General features: G+C 33.5%; 1 protein-coding gene and 1 pseudogene across 2 annotated transcripts in view; both read left to right on the forward strand.

Annotated features, from left to right (window-relative positions):
- Window positions 1-25,790, forward strand: part of PRKG1 (protein kinase cGMP-dependent 1) — a 1,114,039-nt gene that overhangs the window by 402,361 nt on the left and 685,888 nt on the right. For both annotated transcript variants that reach the window (XM_039871820.1, XM_039871819.1), the window contains exon 3: window positions 10,848-10,961. In XM_039871820.1, coding sequence (XP_039727754.1) covers window positions 10,848-10,961 — 114 coding nt within the window. The remainder of the gene's footprint in view (window positions 1-10,847; window positions 10,962-25,790) is intronic.
- Window positions 22,718-22,836, forward strand: LOC120610033 (uncharacterized; annotated as a pseudogene).

Raw genomic sequence — 25,790 nt, forward strand, 5'->3', positions numbered from 1 at the left:
ACTGCTCTTAACCTTTTCTTAGCTTGCAATTTACATCTGGTGGAGGTTGAAATAACGTAGTGGAAAGCAAAATTTTCCCTTCAAATATTCAGTATTTTGTATGTACATAGATTTAGAAAATTTCTCAACTTTGGCATTACTCACATTTTGAGATGAATAATGCTTTGTTGTGGGGCTGTCCTGTTCTTTGTAGGGTGTTTAGCAATATTCCTGGCCTTTATCTTTTAGGTGCCATAGAACCTTCTAGTTGTGACAACCAAAAATATCTCCAGACATGGCCAAATATCCTTTGGAGTTAAAATTGCCCCCGGTTGAGAACCATTGCATTACATCATTAACTCTTCCAAGCTTAATATTAAAACATAGCAAAAACGAACTGATATAATGAGTACCCACAAGTCTGACAGTGATAGTTATACTCTTGTCATTTGCCTGTATATAAGGAAATACAGAAATAGCCAATTATTTATGCTAACTGAAGGTGCTCACATAGTAAAGAAATAATAGAGCAAGAATACATTATACATTGCTAGAATTAAGCTTAATAAACTTAAGACAAATTATCAGTTCAACTCTCACTTATTCAGGGAATGATTAGTCTATTTACTGTTCTTCTGTGTGCATATCTCCTCTGCCTGGTCTTTAGCTTTCTTCATCACTAGAAATTGAAATTAGTCCACAGATAATTATCTAGTACTTTCTGTATATTTTAAAGTGCTAGGATTTCAAAATATAACATGTATAAAGATTATAGAATTATGATGCTTGTGAAATCCTTCCAGAATCCTATTCATATCAGATAAACGATCGACCCATTTACAATAGATTTGTACGTTCTCTACTCTTTAAATACCTTCAAGGACAGAAGAGCTGTTGTGTAAGTTTCTCATTTCAGACTTTCATTCTGATGGTTCAGATGATTCTCTGTGTCCAAAATGCTTAAATTTTAGTCTGTTTCCTCATATATGTTTCCTTTGTGGGTACATTTTATGCCCTATGACCTCAGAGTTAGAAACCAAAGAAATAAGTGAAGTTCAGGTATCCTAATGAGCATATTAATCCCCATTTCTCTCTCTCCCTCTCTCCCCATCTCTTTTTCTTCCTCCCACCCACCCATAAGTGAGATTTAAAGTTCTGGATACTTCATTTGTATTTTTGATTCTCTCATTACCAACAATAACTATGATTTCATTTTATATTCAATATACATTGTAATCTGTTGTAATTTAATGAAAAATTGTGTCAAGTGTGTTTATAGCAGTCATGACCAGAAGGGAAATCAGATTTGCCTGATTAGAGAGGAAACAAAAGTCTTCACTCATGTAGCTTCAATCTCAACTAGCCTCTTACACCTCAGATTCAGTTTTATTCCATTTGTATAACTAGTTCTTTTGTGCTTCCTGTAGGAATTATTGTTATGATGATATCAAAGAAAAATGACTCTTTGAGTGGGAAACTTGGTCCTAATAAAGTATTATAAGAACCTGATGGTTAAAGAAACTATAACACAAATAGTTTAGGAAAAAAAATAATCCTACTACAAATATGTATGTATGATGAGAAAGAAATAAGAAAAATACATACCCAACTACAATTGGGTTAAGCAAACTTTGGAAGGAGTACATAATACTAAAACAGAGCTTGTTCTCACAGGCTTTTATTCAGTGGCCATAGAGTGATTTTCAGTCAACAAGATTAACACATCTATGGAGTGAGAGTTTAGATTCAGAGAGTCTAGATCCATTTGGATTTGAAAGCAATCTTAAACAGAAAATTGATAAGGTGCTGACACACTGCAGTTTTTTTTTTAATTTAAAAACAATCATATCTCACAGGTTATCATTTTCCTTCTTATATTGACTTAAGGAAAACATATATAAATGACCAACAAGAAGTACAGGTTTAAGGGGGATATCTAAGAATATAGATATTCCTGGCAATTGGATGGCTTTTCTCTTTAGTTAGCTCATAGCAATCTCATCAATTTCTACTTTCTTCCACCAATGACTTGGTCTTTAGCTTTCTTCATCACCTTATAAGGCAAGTCTGATTCAATAATATCCCTAATCTATGAAGAAAGCAGAGAGGTTCTAAAAATTCTCATCACAAGGAAAAAAAAATCATTTCTTTTGTATTTATATGAGATATTAACTAAATTTATTGTGATAATCATTTAGCAATACATGAAAGTGAAGTCATGCTCTACATTTTAAACTTATACAGTGCTATAGGTCAATTATATCTAAAAATAATAAAGAAGGAAAACATACCCATAAATGATCCTCATCTCCTACAGAAAATACATGGTATTTTATGCTGGTAACAAGAGAGCCCAACCACACAATGTTGGATTTGGTGGAATCTAGCAACATCAAAAACTCTTATGAGAATACATAATGTAAAGGTTGTGATCTTAAACATACAAATCATGAAAGTATAGTCAAACAGATTATAGGAAGAAAGTGATGCGAAGTCTTGTTTGGATGGGACTTTTGATATAACACTTGTCTTCCTTTAATGGCCAATGATGTCGTCCCCAGCATTCCAATTGACATTGTTGGAACTAAGCACAAAGTGTTTATTATTAGGTTATTGCTAGCCATTCTATTTCAGCCTTCCAGTAATAAATCTCTAAGCTGATTTGCCTTATTGTGAAAGTTCTTACAACACAAAACACAGGTTAGTGAAAAACCTATAAAGATGACGAGAGATTCTGGGCCTCCTTGTAAACTCAATTTCTTCTTTTATATATAGGACCTACTGATTCTTATAAAAGATAGATGAAAGGTGGTATGTGAATTGCAAGAGGTAGGTTGATTGTTGATCAAAGTGGCAAGATTTAAGGTTGATTGTTGATCAAAGTGGCAAGATTTAAGACTTATGAGTCAGCCATTCTAGATTATAAATGAGCATATGGTAAGTAAATTAGAATAAAAAAGTACATTCGAGTTACTCTGTAGAGCTTTGAGTTATATATGCTAATGGCAGAAGTGATAAAAGAGCTAAATGAAACTATAAATAAACCTTATCTGAGCCAACTGTTTCAACATTTCTCATGCAAACAACTTTAACAATTTAGCAAAATCTAAATAAAAATTATTTAAATGTTTCTTTTCTTTCATGGAGATAAGTACATAGTAAAAGTAAAACCAATATAGTATCACATTTTTTAAAAAAGCAAATATGAATAAAAAGAGCAGATGTAGAATATATAGATTAACCTCATTTTGGAATATCATTAGTGCCCCCAAATAACAGCTCTAGTAACTTCTAGTTGCTATTGAGTTTCATCAAGGAAAATAATGGAAAAAGTCTAGAATTGTACTAGGATGTTCTGAAAATGTCTTTCAACTACTCTTAAAAGATTGATTTGAAATCTAACATTTGAAAATGAAGTGTTAAAAGTCATAAATAAATGCTAATGAATGTCATATTTCTTTAAAGAAATAGAAGTTAAGCAGTGCTGACCTGAAGTAAATTCATCAAAATGCACTCCTAAAGTTAATAGCAAATTATAATTATATAGAAAACTCCAACCATGATCTCTCCCGGTCTTGGTATAAGCTTCTGGCAAAAGCATGCTGTATATATTCAGCCTACTTGACGTTTTCCCTGTTTTACTTTGTATCCCTCCCCTCACCACCAAAATAACCACACATAGACCTACCTACTTTCTGTACAAATGGAATCCATTTAAAACAAATCTCAAGGTAGCCACAGAGTGGAAAAGAAAGTATAAAATGAGGGGAGTGGCTTCGAGATGGCCCTAATACTTTAAAGGAAGTTGATTAGGTGGAAATAGGGGCCATTGAGTATGTAGTAAACTTTTGATTCTCTTATTCTTAATTTTCTTAAGTGAATCACCCAGTCCATATTTGGAAATCATTTGTAAATGTATAATCACTTCTAATTTTGCTTTAAAGATGGTATATGACACAGTGAATAAGCTTAAGCAAATTCACATTTCACATCAATAACACTTTATTGGCCTCTTGAGAATTAGAATATTTCTAAACGTCCCTGAAATAACTCATTATTCTAATATATATCTAACTTCCTTTCCAGTACCCAAAAGCCCTGCCTCCCTAAATTACTCCCCAACCCCACAACAGGTATGAGCAAATAAGTGATCAAATTATGATTCAGGAAAACATTTACACTTTGTTTACCATTTAGATCTTTCTATTCATTAAAAAAAAAAAAATACACTGCTTTTTGGCCCAACTCTTTAATATATTATCAGATCCCTTACTTCCTTGGCTATTGTGCATATATTGAATCTGCAATGTTTAACTTAACCTGGAAAAGATGTTTTACATCCAACTTTCTATTTCTCAAATACAATCTGTTTCAGCTAGTCTTTATTTTTGCTTTTCTAATTAACATGAAATATAACCTCTTTTACTAACAGCAATTATTCAAATATATAATTATTTCTACCCATCTTAAATAGATTTTTTATGTTTTCAATGACAGTTGGCATACAGTGTTATATTAGTTTTAGGTGTACAACATAATGATTAGACAGTTATATAACTTAGGAAGTGATCACCCCCATAAGTCTAGAACTCATGTGACACCATATTTAGTTATTACAATATTATTGATTTCATTTCCTATGCTATATTTTACATCTTCATGACTATTTTGTAATTACCAATTTGTACTTCTTAATCCCCTCCCAATTTTCACCCATCCTCCCAACTTCCCTCACATATGGCAAGCATCAAAGTGTTCTCTGTATGAGTTTGTTTTCTCTTTTGTTAATTAATTTCATTCTTTAGATTCCACATATATGTGAAATCATATGGCATTTGTCTTTCTCTTTCTGACTTCACTCAGCACAATACCCTCTAAGTCCATTCATATTGTTGCAGATGGCAAGATTTCATTCTTTTTATGGCTGAGTAATATTTCAGAGTGTGTGTGTGTGTGTGTGTGTACATATATATCTCACCCCTTTTTTATCCATTCATCCGTTGACGGACATTCAAGTTGCCTCCATATCTTGGCTATTGTAAATAATGCTGCAATGAACATATGAATGCACATGTCCCTTTGAATTCGAAGTAGTGCTTTGAATTTCTTTGCATAAATATGCAGAAGTAAGATTATTGGATTTTTCTTTGTCTCCTATTGCAGCCTTTGTTTTCAAATCTATTTTGTCTGCTATAAATATCGCTACTCCAGCCTTTTCTTTTCATTTTTATGAAATACCATTTTCCATCTCTTTTAGTGTCTGTATTTTGATTTGAAGTGAGTTCTTTATAGGCAACATATGTTAAGGTCTTGTTTTCTTATCCATTCAGCAACCCTATTTTTTGATTGGAGCATTTAATACATTCGTATTTAAAGTAATTATTGATATGTGGTTATTGCCATTTTATTATTCATATTTTTAATCTTTTCTTAAAGAAGTCCCTCTAACATTTCTCGTACTACTAGTTTGGTGGTAATGAACTTCGTTAGCTTTTTCTGTCTGGTAAACTCTTTTATCTCTCCTTCCATTCTAAATGATAGCTTTGGTGGGTGGAGTAATCTGGATTGTAGGTCCTTGCTTTTTAGTACTTTGAATATTTTGTAGCGATCGCTTCTGGCCTGGAAAGTTTTTGTTGAGAAATCAGCTGACAGTCTTATGGGAGCTCCCTTGTAGGTAACTAACTGCTTCTTTCTTGCTGCTTTTAAGTTTCTCTTTGTCTTTAACTTTTGGCATTTTAATTGTGATGTGTCTTGGTGTGGGGCTGTTTGAGTCTATCTTGTTTGAGACTCTCTGTGCTTCCTGAGTTTGTATGTCTATTTCCTTTGCCAGGTGAGGGAAGTTTTTGTGAATATTTTTTTCAAATAGATTCTGAATCCCTTGCGCTCTCTCTTCTGCTGGTACCTCTATAATACAAATGTTGTTACACTTTATATCGTCCCAAAGGCCCTTAAACTATCATCATTTTTTAAGATTATTTTTTCTCATTGCTGTTCTGATTGATTCTGCTACCTTATCTTCCATATCACTGATTTGATTCTCTACTTCATTTGATCTACTATTGAGTCCCTCTAATGTATTCATTATTTCATTTATTGTATTCTTCATTTACGACTGGTTCTTTTTTGTTCTCTACATCTTTGTTTTCTCTCTCTTTTGAAGTTCTTACTGAGATCATTGAGTATTCTTGTAACCAGCGTTTTGAAGTCTGCATGTGATAGTTTGCTTGTCTCCGTTTTGTTTAGTTCTTCTTCTGGAGCTTTGTTTTGTTCTTTCATTTGAGAAATGTTTCTTTGTCTCCCCATTTTAACTGACTCCCTGTGTTTGTTTCTAATTTTTAAGTGAGCTGCTATGTCTTGCTGTCTTAGTAGAATGGCCTATGTAGTAGATGTCCTGTGAGGCCCAGTAGTGCAGTCTCCCTAGTCACCTGAACTAGGTGCTCCAGATGTTTCCCTTGTGTGGGTTATGTGTGTTGTCCTCTTGTTGTTGAGCCTTGGTTGCTGTTGGCACATCAGTTGTAGGGATTGATCCTCAGGCTGATTGGTTGTGAGGACTGGCTGTGGTTACAGTGGAGAAGCTGGTGTGCAGAGTTTGACACTAGAAACAGAATTTATTTGACTGGAGCTCTGATGCCTAATTAGTCTACTCTTTGGGTGTGTCATTTGTGGAAGTGGTTGAGTGGTGCTCTGGTGTGGTCTGAAGCTGGCCACCTGGTGTGTTGGTTCTGGGGCCTCTTTAGAGGGGCTCTGTTGCAGACCAAGATCACCCACTGCCTGTGCCCTTCCTGGGGCCACTTGGTATAAACTACAGAGTGTTTTTCAGATGGATGCCACTTGTGCTAAGATTGGAGGTACCTGACAGAGGCTATTTGTGAACCAAAGCCAGCTGTCACTAGGTCTGGGCATGGGGCCATTTAGTAAGAGATACTAGGCACACTGAAAGCATATGTTCCTTGTTTGGTGTTTGTGAACTTTAAGAGAACTTAGAAAAGTCTGCAACATGAACCAAGACAGGCCGTTTTTATGGAAAAGCCACTGGAAGTGGCTTGGTTATGCCTGCAAGTTGTGTGGGGTGGGGTCTTAGAGAATCACCAGAGTGAAGTGAATATTATTAGTCAGGCTGAGGGAGACTCAGATATGGCATCTGCCTGCATCTGCACATAGGGTAAGAGGAGGGTTCAACAGTGGAACAGTGGCTTCTGCCAACACTTCTGTCTAGGAGAAAGCTACCCCTCCAGCCCTTGCCCTGAAGCCAGATAGATAGCTCAGTTCTTCCCTATATGTTTCTGGTAACTTTTGAGCTCCTGCCTCTGTCCTGGAGCAGGTGAGCCTGAGTTAAGTCTATGTTAGGGCCCTTTAAGAGGAAGGCCAGGGATTCCAGCAGCCCTTTGTCTCACACAGCTACAATCTCTGCTTGTTTTCACACTCAGCAGTTATGAGAACTTCTCTTCTAAGCAATTGAATCCTGGGCTGGGGAGGCTTGTGTACCTCTGGGACCCCTCACTCATCAGGGGGCACCTCTGCAGCCAAGATATCCCTCTCAATTTTCAACTGCCACATGTAGGTGAGGGACCAGCCCATTCACCATCTCATCCCCTCCTTCCAGTCTCATAGTGGCTTTTGCTGTGCATCGTTTGTTATACGACTTATGCTTAGCTAGATGTCAGGTGATTCTCAATGATGGTTGTTCTGAAGTTATAATTTTTAGGTGGTCATAAGAGGGGGCAAACACAGTGTTTACCTACTCCACCATCTTGACTGGAAGCCTTGAAACGTGTTTTTTAAAATGCATCATCTTCAAGTATTTCCTTTAGTATGTTTTTAGAGCACACAAACTGATATTTTTGAAAGCTCACACTGTGCACAGCATTGTGTGTCCCCTGGAATTCACAGGCTGTTGCCTGCTCTATCCCTATACAGACTCAACTCAGACAGATCCTGTGAGCCTCTATACCCACATTTTTTTAAATGAGTTAGACATGAGAAAACTAGGCAAATATGTCAGGAGAACAAGTTGGAACCAGAAGTTAGCTTGTGCATAAATTTCAAAACATAGAGTCATACAGTTCTGGCTATGAGCCTTCTAAAGGTCATATGAGAAAGAGAAACATGATCAATTACAAGACTAATTGTTCATAAATTAAAACAGATCAGTGTTAGATGAGCATGATTTATCAGAGAAGTAAGAAGCAGTAAGACTCAGTAGAGTGGTCATTGTGTTGGAGGAACATTTACAACTTCCCAGAGAAGAAGAAGTATCTGAATTTCATAAATTAGTATTCATATGACAGGTCCACAGATTTTCTTTTAGAAAGCACTGAACTAAAACAAGAGTCCTGATATTCTTTCTCGCCCTTCATTTAGGCTAGCTATTGGTTGAGAAGGCATAAATCTCAAACTGTCCAGCAGGATTCTTAGTGGTGGTCTTATTCCTATGCGTCCCTTTCTACTGAAAACTTAACTGTAGAACTCAAAGAGGGAAGAAGACTTGTATAAAATCTGTTATTAATGAAAGTTCCTTAGGCATTGTTTATTTTGCTTTTAGTTCTATTAAGATAATTGAAGCTAGAACTTTAAGTCAAAGAAACTTTGTAATACATTGGAAGGTTGTTACGGTGTTAGTCTTGGGAGCCTCTACCCTAAGACTATAGGTGCAGAAGCAATACTACATCAAATGTTGGCCAAACCATAGCCAAGTGTGGAGGAGTACAAAGATAGGGCATTCTACCCGTTACACCAGTGGAATTTTTTAGGATTCTGTTTTCCTCCTTGGGTGTGATGTTGATTTGAACTCAAAAGTTTCTCAACTCCCACATGGACTGAGAATCTGAAACAAATACTTTCTCCATTAAAAAAAAAAAAAAATTATCCTACATGGACCTTGTTTGGTTTCTGTAATAGATGAAGGAATATTGTGCTTTACTAGTGTAATCTAATAAATCCTACCTCCTTTTAAATGATAAATAAAATGATAATTATACCTATCGTAAGAGCTAGTATTCATTGAGCAATTGCTATATGCCGGTCACTGTGCTAAGCATTGTACCTGCTTTATCAATCCCTCATTGAGTTAGGTGCTTTTCTCTTATCCATTTTATTAATGAAGAAATTGAGGCATACAGAAATTAACAACTTGCCCAAGGTCACAAGGTTAGGAAGGAATCAATAAAAACCAGAACTCAACTCTTGGTCTGACTTCAAATGATGTATAAATTTCATAACCATGTTATATTTTGAGCCTGTCTCATTTTCGAGTGACAGATGAAATTTCTAAGTGAATAGGCTTGCTATTGAAATAAAGGGGAAAAATATCATGGGGGTATCTGAAACTTATGAAAATATTAATTTAATGGGCTGGTTTTGACATACCTATCGAAAGAATACTTTTTCCTGAAGTCAAGAAGTAAGGCATGAAAAAGATAGACTATTTGGCTATTCCTACATAAGAAAGTATTTCTAAGCCCTTTGAATTATTGGATTTGTTCATTCTCGAATAACTTTTTTTATACACAGAAGGAATATATGTACACAGTTCAAGAGTAGTGAGGTTTTGTATGGAATTTTATTCTAATTACTGCAGAATTCTCTTTCTATTGGTGCCATTTAGATGAAATGGCTTTCAGGGTTGAACAATATCTTCTGTAGGGTTGATCTTGCATCACTGGTACATGAATTAAACTTTAAAAAAATTTAATATTTAAAATTTTTATCTCAATAAGTATTTGAAATAATAAATTAGCACACCAACCCTGTTTTTACAAATATTATTGCTTAGATAAAGCTAGATTGCTTTTTTAAAAAGGAGGGAATGAATTTAAAGCCAAAACTCTAAAAAGTTAAATATTACAGGAAGCACACAGATAAAGGAACAATTGTGAAGTTGATGCATGAAGGCTTGAAGTTTGGAATTACTTGCTAGCATTTAGTTCCTTTTAATCACTACTAGCTCATAATAAGCATGAGGCTTTTCTTCTGTAGACTGGATAAGTAACTTGGAGGAATAATAGGAGAGGATTAAGTTTAGAATAAATTGTGGTGCCGTTTTATTTCTCGTTGTGTTAGGTGATAGAACTTCTAGTGTATTTTTTTTTCCATTTCTCCTATGAATGTATTTTTTTTTCATATCTCCCATGAATGTTTTTTTTTTGTTTGTTTGTTTTTATTCCATGAATAGCATTTTCCTTACTTGCAGGTGACAATGTGCATTCAGTGTACAATGTTTCCTTAGCTTTCTCCCTCTTTAACATTTCATTTTCCAGGTCTTTTGTGGAACATAAACACTCCTTGTGTCTATTTCTTTTCCCTCAATCCTTAGTTTGTTTTTTCTTATAGTCAATGTTGCAGGGCTGGGAAGCAGATAAAACAGTCTTGCTTAAGTCAGATAAGATGTTTAAAAATAAAAGATACTATAATCTATAATTAAATAATACCCAAGAGTCAAAGTAATTTCCCTTTTCGTAATAGCTGCCTTACTCAAACGAGAGCTCTCAAGTATGAAGTGTGCTATCAAAAATGTACCCACTTATTCAGTTTTTCTTTCAGATTCAAAATGACATGAAAATTGGAATCACCATAGTTTTCTAATATCACATTTGGAATAATTTTATATGTTTATACTTTTTCTTTGTCTTCTGGTATTGTCTTTCATCTCAAATCTTATCAGTAATTAATTTTAAAAAGGTTATAGTTTTCTTAATTTGTATGTTTTACTGTATATCTTGCATTTCATGTTTATGATGACATTGTTTTCATTGGTAACTGCTTTGTATTTTAAAAAATGAGCCTAGAATTCCTCATTTCATATTAAAAATGCAACAAACAAAATGAAGCATGAGAGAGAATTAAAATAATGTGTCTTCCCTTCTTTTTAGATGGCAAGGTTGAAGTCACAAAAGAAGGTGTGAAGCTGTGCACCATGGGTCCGGGGAAAGTGTTCGGGGAGTTGGCTATTCTCTACAATTGTACTCGGACAGCGACCGTCAAGAGTAAGACTGTTTTATTTTTTCGGATACCTTCAATGTCTGTTTTTTTGCCCTAGATCTGTGAGATGTTCATTAACATGATTCTTGATTTAATCTTTGTAATTTTATTTATATTTTAATTTTAGCTTTGCAATATAGTTGACATATGTATTTTCCTACTAAAGGATGATGGTTAATCGTCAGTTTTGCATAACTTAAATTTTATTGCTGACTTATGAAAAGTATCCTTTTAACCTAAAAATCTTATAAATTAGGATTTATAAAATAATATTATTTTATAAATTAGAATTAAACAGGAACAAGACCTTTCTTTTTCTGCTTTTAAAACCTCAGGATCATATTTAAGAAATTTTTACATATCTGGTATTTTGGGTTATATCCCCTGCTTAAATTTCATTCAGTGGTTTAGAAAAATTAAGAGGAGAAATGTTTTTCATCTCATTCAAACATCAAGTGAGATATATCCTGAATTCTAAAACTGTGTCTGAGTATATTCTTGTCTTCAGCTGCTCATCAAGCTGTATATTATAACATTTTTCTTTTCTACTGATTGAGCTTATTTTAAATCAGGGCAATAAAGCAGCTTGTTTCCCTAACTTTACATGTATGTGTATATATGACTTCTCTAGCAACTTTTATTGCTTGGTATAAGCAGCTGCAATACTTAGAGGGGAAATTTTTTTTTGTTTTAAATTATCTGTCCTAACTCCAGGATGTGATGAGTGTATAACAAACACAGCTGAATGAATGCAAAAGACAACAATGCAAGGTCCATTGCATCTTTAGGCAGAGATGTATCTCATGTCTGAAAAGCTCTTCTGATATGTTATCCTGTGGATGATTGCTGTCACAAGTTACTATGATGAGATCGTGTCATTTAAAAAAAAAATACCAGTGGCAAATGACATTGTTAATATCAATTAGTAATATCCAGATAACTAATTTGTGTATTAGTATTTTCTCTCAGAAGTACGGAAATAATTGACAATATGATGTTGAAACTTGGATTGTACAGAACTTAAGAATACATGGCTAGCTAGATTCCCAGAAATAGTTTTATATGTCTTGTTAGTGAATCACCTTTTAATTCATTGAAATCATTGTGACATCAGTTGCAGTTGGGGCCCTTATGAGTCCTTGTTCGCACTTGATTCTTAATCTCTGAAAGCATAGAACTCCTTTGTTTGATAGGAACTAGCATGTTTTTATTTCATGTGATCATTTAATTACATGACTCAAAGAATAATGAATCCCAATGAACCATAACAGATTCTGCCAGAACTTTAACTCACATGAAAAGTGCCTTAACTAGAAAGTAGTCATGACTTCATTAAGTGAACAGATGTTACTATCATGCTTCGTTTTCATGAAAAATATATTCCCTTTGGGGCAAAAAAGAACCAGAATAGAATATTTTGATTGAACAGGCTTTCTTAGGATTATGAATAGTAATTTCTTTAAGTTTTAAAATATTTAAATTTTAAACATATTTCAGCCTCGTATACAGCTTGTTTAATATAACTGAAACTACAAAATTTCCAAAGGTCAACAGTTGGTTAATTATAAAGGTAAACACAGTGCTTAATTTTTTGAAATACTGAATTATTGTTAAAGAAACATTTTAAATAGACTAAATAGTGTGTTTAAATAATTTTTACAGCAAAAAATTTTTATAAGATTATTGTTTTGCTTCATAAAAATCAACTGTCTTATTAAGTTTCTTCAAAATGGTGTTAATCTGCACTAACCACTATTGTACTCATGTTTGGTCAATTCCAATAGACGTAAGGTATCTGACTCAGCAAAAAGAAGCTGGGTGTTGAATGCAATTTATAATTCTAACTATTTGGGGAGTCAGAACATCCATCATTGATGGAAATGATTGATGGAGTGTATTCTTTAACACAGAGTCAGATATTTCATGTGATCTTGTTCCTACTTAAGATATGGAAGTTGTATTTTGAAAAGAGCCTAGGGTTGATGATATGCAATATATTCATATATTTATAGGTGATGAGATTTTGTGCATGAGTAAGGAATATGATCTATTAACAACTGTTCCTTTTGAATGTTGTGTAAGAACTATAAGGTGTGAAAAATGATTATGCATTGTTCAGGATCTTTATTGTTCTGTCTTCTGTACTATCCAGGAAGATTGTACTTATGACAGTAGTCCTTAAATACCATTTGAAATTTATGATTAAATTATACCCTCAGGCTGATCACTTTATAATTCTGATTAGATTCCATTGTGAGTGCTACTTTTACCTAATGACCATAGTAAATTCTCTCATACTCTCCACATATGATATTTTAAAATGCCCTTATTTGGCCTTTTAAGTCCAGTTATTTCTCAGGATTCATATTTTGTGTCAACTCTTTTCCATTTCTTCTTAACTATCATTTTTTCCAGTGATGACCATTTGGATTAACTTTCAAAATGGATTTATCCACTTGAGTATAATAGTCTGAATTTGAGAAGACTGCCCTTCCTCTCAACAGCTTATTTATTCATGTTTGTTTTTCTCTCATTTACCTGGGATTGTGATTCCCTTTCACCCAGGGTCACCCACTTTCTTTCATGATTGAAAATGTTAATGATTCCCTTCTTCTTTCGTTCTCCCGAGGTCAGACTGAAAGCTGTCTAGCATTTCAATGCATTTTTTATCTCATAATCATAACTAAATCCTAGGTGACTTTCAAGAGCTCTTCAATGAAAATTATTCATTTTTTTTGTTCAAGAGGGCACTTTTTTGAAATTATATCAGGCCATGAATAAATTCCAGTGACTTCCTCTACTAACGAATGTGATCCTAATACTTGTGGGTTTTCTTTACCTTAGAATATAAAAGAAAATTTTATTGCAATGTAGGTGACATATAACATTATATTCATGGCCAGTTAACATCCATCACCATACAGAGTTACAAAATTTTTTTTCATGGGATGAGAACTTTTAAGATCCACTCTTTTAGCAATTTTCAAATATGCAATAGAGTACTATTAACTATAGTTGTCATGCTGTGCAATATATCCCCAGGACTTATTTATTTTATAACTAGAAGTTTGTACCTTTTGATCCGCTTCAATTATTTCACCCAGTCACCCCCACCTCTGCTAATTACCAATCTGTTCTCTATATCTATAAGCTTGAGTACTTTCTTTTTTTTAGATTCCACATTTAAGTGAGACCATATAATATCTCTACCAGACATTTCATGTAACATACTGCCCTTAAGGTCCATCTGTGTTTTCACAAATGGCAAGATTTCTTTTCTTTTTAATGGATGCTTAGTATTTATAGTGATATGTAAAGAAAACATCCATGGTATGATGCAGATCTTTATTCATAGTCTAATCGTATTTTATAAAACACCGTAGATTTTTCCCTAAGGAATGAGGGTATAAAAATATGTAAAATTAACATGATAATGGAAATAAAAACCTAACAAATGTCTTGAGGTTATTCATGGTTTTCTTTTAACTGTGTTATGAAAATAGCCACTTTGATTGTGTCTATCCAATCACAAACACTCCAGCTGCCATAGGGAGGGAAAAAAATCAGTTGTTACATTAGATTTTCACAACACTAAACAATTAATGTCTCCAATGTTGTTTGAATTTAACATTTTGTCTAATTTAGGATTCTCTAGACAACAGAGAGTATTACCATCCATTTGCAAACCCCATAAGGTATAAGAATTTCTATTATATCCATTGAATACCCTTTGCTTACTCAATTCCCATACCTGGAAGCATATCACTTTCATGTTTTCTGAAAGTGTCACTCTTGGCTGTGATTTCACTTTCACTACCCTCACAGCTAAATCCATATCAATTTACACTCACCCTGGGACTCTTACCTTGCGTCTGTGCCCAAGGTTCTTTAAAATCATAAAAATGGAAAAGTCAAAGTTACTGGAAACCTCAAAATAGAAAGGAAAAGACATTTGATTTACAATGAGAGAAAGATTCAGTGACACATACCCCGTGTGTGAATTTGCAGAGACATTTATGCTATTGTCTCATGTTAACTTGGTTTCCCACAACCAATTTTCACAACTACATAGGAATTTTTTTTGAGGGTTGAATCACATGATTCTTTGCTCTAACTTCACTTATGCATAAGTTGGTATTTTTGCCTGAAGATACTAAACTGAAGCCATTTCCTCTTACTTTGAATTTTCAGCTCACAATGCTCCAAACCTTAGCTAGTATATTATTCTAACAGTTCCATTCAAATAGACTTTAATTTTAAAAAAGAATAAAAGATCTCTCTCTCTGTAGGAAACTATCTCCATACCAGGTTAAGATGATCACCATAGAAATTATCTGCAAAAGTTTGTCTATGGTGGATGTGAATTGACTTGGGCAAAATATCTGAGTAATTATTTCTGCTTAGATTATTTATAGTAAGTATTTTAAAATCCCAAAGTATTAAAATACTTCAGTACTAACACAAAAAAAGCTTACATATCCTACAAGAAATCTGACTTTAATAACATTTGGTAAAAATATTTTTCTGACTTAGTTTGAATACTTTCAAGTTTCCATAGATAGGCTTTCCTAAGATATTTGCATAGAGGGAAGTTGACTAATTACAGAATTTTAATGAACCATAAACATTTTAAGAACAAAGTCAAAAGGGTTTGATTATTTTCTGTTTATTTTTGTTTTTAAAATAAATTTGAGTCTGTGCAATGGGATGGCTTATACATTTCCTTGAAGCTCTGTTTCAAACATTGCATTATTCAACTTGGCTCAAAAATTTACCAACTGTCAAAACCTAAAAAGATAAATGAGAAAAAAAGGAGTTTTGACTAAAATTTCTTGCTCAAATACCTCTATATGCTGTAAATGTAATACCTGTACCTGACTAAAATTTCTTGCTCAAATACCTCTATATGCTGTAAATGTAATACCTGTACCAAAGTCAACATACAGTGCTTTTTACTGGTAAAGGAATAAAAGAAATGAATGCCACTTCATAACTTATATAAATATCTAGTCATTGCACTATATACCTGAAACTAATATAAAATAATAATTTTTAAAAAACTTAAATAAATTAATGCCAATTTTTTTGTTAATGAAAAGAAATAATAGATGAAGTTCTTATAGTGACTGTAAACCTTGAAAAGTCCTGAAGATGACTAAATCAAGAAGTAAGCAATTAGATGCTTTTTAGGAAATATTATTATAGAGTTCTGTTAAGCGTTATATTTCTGATAAAGCTATTTCCACATGTGAAAATGAGGCAACATTGTCTGCCAGTACAAACAACTGTTGTATATGCAGTTATTACCTAGAGTTTTAATGAGCAGGAGCAACAACATACTGTCTTGCTCCCTGTGCCACAGCACAAAAACAGAGGAGATAACTATGCTAATGAGGCAGTCTCTGTCCTGCCTTCCAGAGGTGAATTAAAAGGGTGAATGGGTTCTCCCAGTCTATTGCATGCTTTCTACCAAGAATCCTGAAATAAAAAGAGAAAAGACAAAGTAAATTTAGGCTGATAAGGACTAAAAACATGACTCTGAGTTTTTTTCTTCATACAGAAGAAAAAGTCCAGAACTTCCCAAGAATTGTCATCATCCTGGACAATTAAGCAAACCGTGTGTTCTGGCAGCATCTCAGGGAAGTAGGTACGCTTGTTCAGTGAGATAATTAGACAGTATTCTTCTTAGGACAATTTTTTATCACGTTTGTCTACTAAAGAATACTGTGAAATTAGTAACATAAATCCAATTATGTAATCCCTGAGAGATACATTTTTTTAATAAAGGATTCAATTCACTAGGTACCAGCATTGTCACATAACAGATTAACTTGAACAAATGGATAAACTTTTTTTAATCTCTTTTCTTTATTGTTGTGAATTAAATTTCAAAGAGAAAACAGTTATTAAACTAATTTATTTTATAGGTTGAAGTTTTTTTTTCTAGTTTTTATGGGAACTCTTACAGTCAGAATTTATTTATCATTTATATTTAACTACTTCCAAAAAAATTTTTGAGTCCAATATCGAATAGGTCTGGCAGACAGGTATAGGTTAGCCGTGCTTTTTGGACAAAATAGAAACAAATAAAACCCTCTCACAGTTGAGGGAAGGCAATAACACTTAACTCCTTCTTACAGTTACATAAATTACTTCCTCCTTCCTTTAGTTACTCAATTATTGAGTACCTTGGGTGTTCTAACATCTAGAGAACAGTCAGGCTTTAACTTATGGAGTATTATTTTTTTAAGGATCAGGGATAATTTAATAAGCTAATATTTTAGCAGTTTTTTTTAATTCTGCAGAATTAGTAATTTTTCCACAAAGATTTGCATTATAAAAAGCTCCCACACATTGTAAGCTTGTGTCCATTTTTGTTATATTGAATCTTTAATAATTTGCAAAGAGATAATTTGAGTATTTACTTAGCCAATAGAAAGAATAAAAAATAGAGCAGTTACATAGGTCAAAATTGTATATTCTGTAATTATTTTTTTTAAAGGAAACCTTCCTGTTTATAAATCGTGATGGATTCCTAATTGATACTCAAAAGTAATAATGAATTATAAGAACAAATAACATTTGAAGACTATGAATAATGTACTAGGCTCAGAGCTTTTGAATAGGTGATAGTTACCCCATTTTACTGCTGAAGTAACTGAGACCTAGACTGGTCCAATATCACTTAGCTAGATAGAGGGCGGGCCATGAGTTTGACACTACTTTGCTATGCTGATGCCTTTGCAAGCTTTTAAATTTTGTCCGCAGTCAAAATTTGCCAAAAGACACTATTTTCACAAAGTTACATGGCATTTTATATTAAAAATATATATATTTTTAATTGTAACACATGAACCCACATTAAGTATGTCTGTTACAAAAGGATGAATCCTGCAACATGAGGAAGAGAGCGTCATAAGCTTGAAGTCTTAGAGACGCGTAAGCAATCAGAACCAACAGCAAGTAGGATCATAGTTTTTGCAGCGCATTGAAACACATGAGTGTTTCATACAATGAAATTTTATGGTTCAACATTTGAGAAATTGCTAAATCATTCTTTCATAAAATCAATTAATGAATTTCTTTAAGAATTATAAAAATTTAAACAGCAATTCAAAACATTGAAGAAAAAGGAAGGAAATTTTAAAATATTATGTTTTATTGCACAACAAATAAAGTAAAATAAAATTGAGTCATGAAAAGTGTATTTGCCTTTGTTTTCATCTTGAATTTCCTTAGACTGGAGGAAATATAATCTTAGCAATTAATTGGTAAATCTGAGAATCTCCTTCTCATGGGATGTCCTTTGTTGACTGGATAAATTTCTAAGTAATCACGATAATAATGCTTTATAATTTACAACCAGTTATCCATGCATTATCCAGTAATCCTCAATATATCCCAGTCTAGTAGGTGAGAAAGGTGTTGCCCTTGATTATCCAGATGAGAGAATGGAGGCTAAGATTGTGAAGTCTTGGTGCTAGTTCATTTACAAACCTTCTGATGCAAATTTATGTAGCAGTACTTGAAGCACCTGCTATGAGCATCCCTCCTCTCCTTCCCCCAGGTGTGCAGAATCCTGAATAAGGTCCATATATGCCTACTACTCACACCTAAAATGTGTATTTAGGAACTTCAAATGTTTACTACAATATTTATTAAAGTGTGGTTCCTGGAACAGCAGCATCAGCATCACCCAGGCACTTGTTAGAAATGCAAAATCTCTGACATCCTATTATCTATTGATTCAGAAATTTTAGAGGTATGTCACAGCAATCTGGGGGGGAAAAAACTCTCCAGGTGATTCTGATGCATCTTAAGTTTGAGAACCACTGACCTACACCTTCAATTCATTTGTATTAACCTTCATGTAATACACTTTCTCACACACTGAATTGCATTGAATGTATTGAAATATTTAAAAAGAAAATTACAAACAGTATAATTAGTATTACTCTTGGTGTCATTATAGTTTTTTCCTTGTTATTTTGCTGCCATTGAGCAGAGATATTTAAGAAAAGACACATTTTTCTTTTAAGAAGTGAAACAGCATTTGTGGAAGAGTACCAGCTTTGTGTAGATTATTAACATATTCTTTTGAGGCTTAGCGAGAAGTAAAATCAAAAGAAGAACAGATTGAGGGAGAAGTAAAAAATTAAAAAATCATGGGCTGCTGGGCCATGTTGTTAACAAGAATAATTTTTAGATTTATTGAATTTGATGGCTAAGTTATTGGTAGAAAGGCAGAAAGAGATTTCGTTCGATTTTTGTTCATTTTCATAGTCTTAAATATAGTTTGAACTAGATGAAAACAAATGTGGATGGGCATTTTTAAGAGAACAATTGAGTTTGGAATGTCTGAATGACTGGAATGTTTTTCACCAATGGGTTAAATCCGTTGGATCAACAATGGTAAAAGTCCTTATAGCTGGTAGATGCTCATTGATTTAATTCATAGTGAGAATCCAGGCAGTCCTAGATGCATATTTCTTAGCATCTGATAATTAGAAGACTAAAAGACATCCATGTATCATAGTTATTGAGAAAAAAATGGGAAAGTTCCTTGGAATTGAGACATGTAGTGGTCTGAGGCCCGGAGTGTTGAAGAAAGTGAGCCAGCTAATTTCTACAGGAGTCTTAAAGAACTAAATTTTTATAGTGAATGTGATATAATTCATAGAAAAATCAGTAAGGACTTCTCAGAGGCAGGGAAAAAAAAAAAGAAGTGACATAGGGTCAGGAAGCTGAACAATATCTTTTGTGGTTAAGTGTTCTTTCAGTGTTAAGTCTGCCTTACTAATAATTTATACTTTATGCCCTCATAATTCCTCCATTTAATAGAGAAACTTTATTGACTTGAAAGCATTGTCTGTAGTTTTCTAAGTGGGATCAAAGAGTATTGTTCAAACTTTATAACTGAATTCTTTTTGTTTCCAAAGAAAAATCTCATGGAGTACTTCTGTGTATGAAATTTATAGGAACAGATTTTTCTGGTTACAGAGTGTAGTGGGGGAGCAGCCTCCAGGAACCCCAACCAGTGGCCCTGCATTCCCTTACTCTTCATTCCTTCTCACTCTTCCCTGTGTTAAGTTCTTCTACAGTTTTTTTTTTTTTTTTTTTATTGAAACACACTGCTCTAGTTGAATCCAAGGTTACTTTGAGTACCTAAGTATTAGTAATTCTTTTCTTTTAAATTTTTTTAATTAAAATTTTTCAATTACAGTTGACATTTAATATTATATTAGTTTCAGGTGTACAGCATAGTGGTTAGACATTTGTATAATTTAGAAAGTGATCACCGCAATAAGTCTAGTACCCATCTGACACCATACATAGTTATTACAATATCATTGACTATATTCCCTATGCTGTATTTTACATCCCCATGACTATTTTGTAACTGCCAATTTGTATTTCTTAATCCCTTCCTATTTTTTTTACCCAGCAATCACAATCCATCTCCCACCTGGCAACCATCAGTTCTTTATAAACAACCTTTATATACTTATATTTGGCTATGTGTAGTAACCCTAACCTTCACATAGGTATCAATAATAACAGCATTGCACAGGTGAGGCAAATGAACTTTAGAAGGCTTAACAAACTTTCTTAAATTCACGCATTTGGATTGATAAACTATCTCTCTCCTTGACAGTCCCCAGTAATGCCTTGAACTACATCATCTCATCCTTTGTTTCTGACAGTTGATAGATGAAGATCCAACTACAAATCTGTATTGTCATTCACCAATAATTTCTTAGACTCATGCCAAATTCTTTTGAGATCCTGCTAAACACACTAGAGAGCATCACCGAGAGAGGGCATATCCCTACGATTAAGATATTTATAATCCAGCTGGAGAGACAGGATAAAGATAGAAAGATTATAAGGAATTCTTGGCAAACTAGATACTTGGAGAAACAGAGGAATTTTGAGGGAGAGAGAAATCACTCTGGGCTGGCATGGGCAGGCTTTGTGGGGAAGACAGAAACTGACTTGTGTCAAAATTAAAGAGGAGAGTAATTTGAAGTATAGGATCTAGAATCACATTGCCTGTATTCAGATTCTCTGCCACTTCCTAGCTGAGTGCCCTTGGGTAAATAATTTAATATTCCTGGGCCTCAGTTCTTCTACCTTTAAAATGGTAAGGACTTTGGCAAAAGTTATATAAGGAAATGTCTGTGAAAGCCTAGTACAGAAAATAGCAAGCAATGCCCTCAGTAAACACTGTTCTGTGACAGTTTGTGTTATCATCACAACTAAAACTATAAAAGCATGAAAGGATTCTGCAAGTAGTTAGGACCTTCATACTTGCAGAACCTGAGAGGTACATTGAGGAACCCAGAGTGCAGTTTGAAACCGATAGGTAGAGAAGTGTAGGAAAGGGAATGGGCCAGAGGCTGTGGTCCCTGGAAAGATCCCAGATCCTGAGATACTTCTCCTTTCACCACTGTCATTCTCCAGCAAAGTTCATTCAAATGTGTACTTCGAATGAACTGGCACAAGAAACATTAACATCAAAGCAAAATTGCAGGTAAGGATGTAGGGAACAGTGATTAGATCACACAGACTGAGCATTCCAATGCAATAGTTCTGCTTGGAGGTATGAGTTTGGACTGTGAAAAAGTAAAGGATATTTACCTGTGATGATTGAAGTCCTGTTGTCATTTCCCTCTTGATCAGAATTCTTAGGATTTCTGTGAGAAATGTGTTTGTGTGTTTGTGGAGTGTATGCACAGCCTTGAATAGGGGCCTAGTGTATCAAGGCCTTGGGAAAATTAAGAATAGATGGTAATTGAGCATATCTTTAAATGTCAGTTATTTTCAAAAGTAATATTTTAGACAAGTGATACCTATCCTATGGTTTTTATCTTAAGGTACAGCCTGGAAATTCAAGACTTCTGATATCCAATTCATTTGATTGCCTTAGGAAAGAACACTACTAACCTGTTCTATATTTACCATGTCTATATTTACCATATGGATACAGATGTTGGTGATGGCCACAATTCTCACAAGAATGACCAAAATCTTGCCCCTGTCCCAACAGATTCAAGCTTCTTATCCCTTCACCAAAGCTTTGGCTTTTATAATTTGAATTTAGCAATTCTTGTTTTCCCTCAAATTACACTTACCCTATGTTGTGGAAGTTGATCATATTCATTGCTTTTCATTGTCATTTAATACTTTGAGGCAGAAACTGAGCAATTTAAGTGAACTTGCCACTGACATACAGCCAATAAAAGGTATTCATGAGGCTTGAGCATAACATGAAGCATACAAGCTGCTAAAAAATTAGGAAATGAGATTCTTACCAATGTGAAATAGCCTAAACTGTGTGCAGCGCAAAATGTAATACATGAATTTTAAAGACTAGATATTCAAAACAGAGTTTCTGAAATGCTAAACATCTTCTGAAACTCGGATTTGAGTTGGAAGAGACCTTAGACATCGAGAATTAGTAAATTCTTTTGTCTATAATTAGTTTTAGTACTAATAAAAATGAAAATGAGCTCTAGATGTTTGGGCTCTTTTAATTAGATCAAAATATACTTTAAGAATCTTAGATTTAAAATAGAGACTGAAGTCTACAGCCATGCCACCCTGAACAAGCCCAATGTCTGATCTTGGAAGCTTAGCAGGGTCAGGCCTGGTTAGTACATGGATGGAAGACCACTTAGGAATACCAGATGTTGGTGGGAGAGAGGGGTGTGGGAAGTGTGCATGGAAGAGACAGAAAAGCTAAATAAAAGATGTAATTGTCTACAGCTGTGCCACCCTGAACAAGCCCGATCCTGGATGATCTCAGAAGCTAAGCAGGGTCAGGCCTGGGTAGTACTTGGATGGGAGACCACCTAGGAAAACCAGGTGCTGTAGGCATAAAAAATAAAAAATAAAAAAAAATAAGGGATTGTAAGCTGACAAAGTCCTCCCAATCTATGAGGTTAACCAAGCGTTACCGCCCCTAAAAAAAAAAAAAAATTAAAAAATAATGATGTACTCTTAGTTACTCATTCTCAGAATCTCCTTCTTGTGCTTAGTGTTTTTCAGTCAGAATGGCTTAGGCCATGAACAATAGTAAATAATTATAAAAGCAGCAGGAGTATTTTTCTGTATTGACTTTTTTCCTATTAGTTACTTGAACTAATTTAACATATCTTTTAAGTTTTTTTCTTGTTTTCTGATCATAAAAATAATGTTTAGAAAATACATACGTGTAAAAGTTTCTTGAGAATCATTTATACACCACCACCTAAGAAAAATACTTTGAAAGTTTTGCACTTTCTTTTTTTTCTCCCTGAATGTTTTAGAAGGTAAGACAATACTGTTCCACTTTTTAGTGCACATGCTCAATTTTGAATGTTAATCATTTGTTTGTAGTTGGTTTGTGCTTCTGTTGCTCTTAGGGTTTTATTGTAAGTCAAGGTGGCCAGAGTTTGTTTTTATTTCCTTTTCGAGTTTTTCACTTGATTGGTAACATTGTGTTTTTTTCCTACTCCTCGTCTTTTTTTTTTTTCTGTTCATTTTTTTCTATCAAAAAATGGTTTCTTTTCTGCTCTTCATGTGCATATTCTCCTTGATCCATGCAACTTAAGAACTTGAACTAGAATATTAATACTTTGTGTTCATGTTTTATGAATACTTTGAATTAGAAACTGTTGCGCATGCCCTTTGTTAACAGGGCTGATTAAACTGGAATAGCAAGTAGTGATGAGAGAATTGGTATCTTTCTACTGATAGGTTCAACAGTAATGCTTATCTAGTGGTTGACTTGGCATAGATTCAGATCATATGAATTTTAGGTTTTTCCAAATATTTTTAATGACATTCTAGTATTTAGTTTTAGGACTTGAAGTTTATTTAGTTGAGTCACTGGTAGTTTAAAATTTGTGGAATAATTATGTTGATTGATTTAAATTGCTCAGCAGAATTATTTTAAAAAATTAAATGTTGGCAAGCTTGATTTACTTACAGCCATGGCATTAACATTTCAGAGCATTAGTTAAGTAGGCACTAGATTCCTTTTCCAGATAAGTTATCAAAACATATACATTTATGGCATCTGGACATGAAAAGCCGAACCACTTCTCCTATAAACTGATTCTCAATTTTTATTAATGTTTAGAAAAATCTGTTAGTCTACGTGGTAAACTACTCAAGAGAGTTCAAATTTTAAGACAAAGTTCATAAACTGATAGACACAATACAGATAAGCTGCCTTCTGATACAATCTTTCTTTTCAAAAGGTGTTCTTCATCTTAAGTCATTCTATAACCATTTAGAGAACTCTACCATTTTTTATCAGTAAGAAGTATCCATCCACTTAGGCTCTTCAAAAGTATAGCTTATTCCTATTAGACTTATAATTTGGGCTTGTAGTTGAAAATTCATCATTAACATATTCTCCATACTGCTTTTGTAGTTCTTTAAACATTTACTTTTGAAATCGAATGATGGTATTACAGTTAAGATCACCTCCTTGGGACCTGTAAGAAAATGTTGATTAGAAGGCCAGCAGTGTGTCATATGGTAACGGAAGGAAATTCAACTTTGAGTGGTAACACACAATATAATATACATATGACATATTATTGAATTGTACACTTGAAACCTATATGATTTTATGAACCAATGACATCCTAGTAATTTATAAAAAAGGCGAGTGGCTAAGATTCTTTTGAATTTGGGCATGATAGAATAGCTATAAACAGGAACCTTGGTCCTATGGTGTATAGAATTCCATAAAATACAATTTCTTTTTTACAACAAAGCATTCAGAGCACAGAGATTATTGACAGGAAGGTTAATGATAATGTAAAAATACTTGCAGTGTTTTAGTCTCTAAAATTTTCTAATTGAATAGCTACTATGGCCATAGATTTTGAAGCCTAGTCAAAAAGGATAAAGAAAAGATAGATTTCAGAAGATTTATTAAGAAATATAAACATAAAAGCAAATTTTTATTGAGAAAAATCGTATTTTTTATTTAAAACTTTTGATTGGATTATTTCTAATGGAGGCCAAAACCCGAGTGTACCTAAATGTTGAAAAAAGATCTAAAAAATGAGGAAAATATTCTGAACATTATTTCTCCAGTGCTTGGGTAGGTATACGAGGGATTGGAGAAGAGAGGGATAATCTCACCTAGTGTCCAAGCATGTGGATACATTTATAAATAAAGAAAACCAAGAAGTGTGTACATAATGTCTAGTACGTATGCCATTTAATAAAACTCATACAGAGTAAAATTAATTTACGTTTTTAAAAAATTGATGTAAAAGGATCGTATTGAGAAAAAGAAAAACACAAGAACCTTGAATATGTGTATAGTATAATGCTGTTTTACTATTCAGAATTTTTGGTTGAATAGAATAAATTATTTTAAATGTACATTGATTAGAGAATTTCTTATTGTGAATTTACTTGAAATTTTAAATCCTAAGTAAATCATTATTGACATAGTTTCATCAGTGACTTTTTATTCCTCTTAGAAATCATAGTAACTTTGGTCACTAATAATTAAAGTCTTAATTATTAGTGCTAATAATTTCTACTTAGTATTTTAACAAAACCTTGAAATGATTTTCAAGTATCTTAGCAAATTGTGAATATACTATTATGCTCATTTAAGTCACAGAAGCTTGCCAGCATTTAAAAGACCATTTTTACAGTAAAAAAAAAAAAAGAGTATAAATCATGAAAAAATAAAACATTTTAAGTTCATCTGCAATAATTTTATTGTGTAACTTGGAGGAGAAATTAGTTTTTCTATTATGGCTGTACTTTAAAAACACTATTTAAAGAATTTTGAAATATCTTAAGAAACTTAGACA

Source organism: Pteropus medius, unplaced genomic scaffold (genome assembly GCF_902729225.1).
Source record: "Pteropus medius unplaced genomic scaffold, Ma_sr-lr_union100, whole genome shotgun sequence".
Lineage (NCBI taxonomy): Eukaryota > Metazoa > Chordata > Mammalia > Chiroptera > Pteropodidae > Pteropus > Pteropus medius.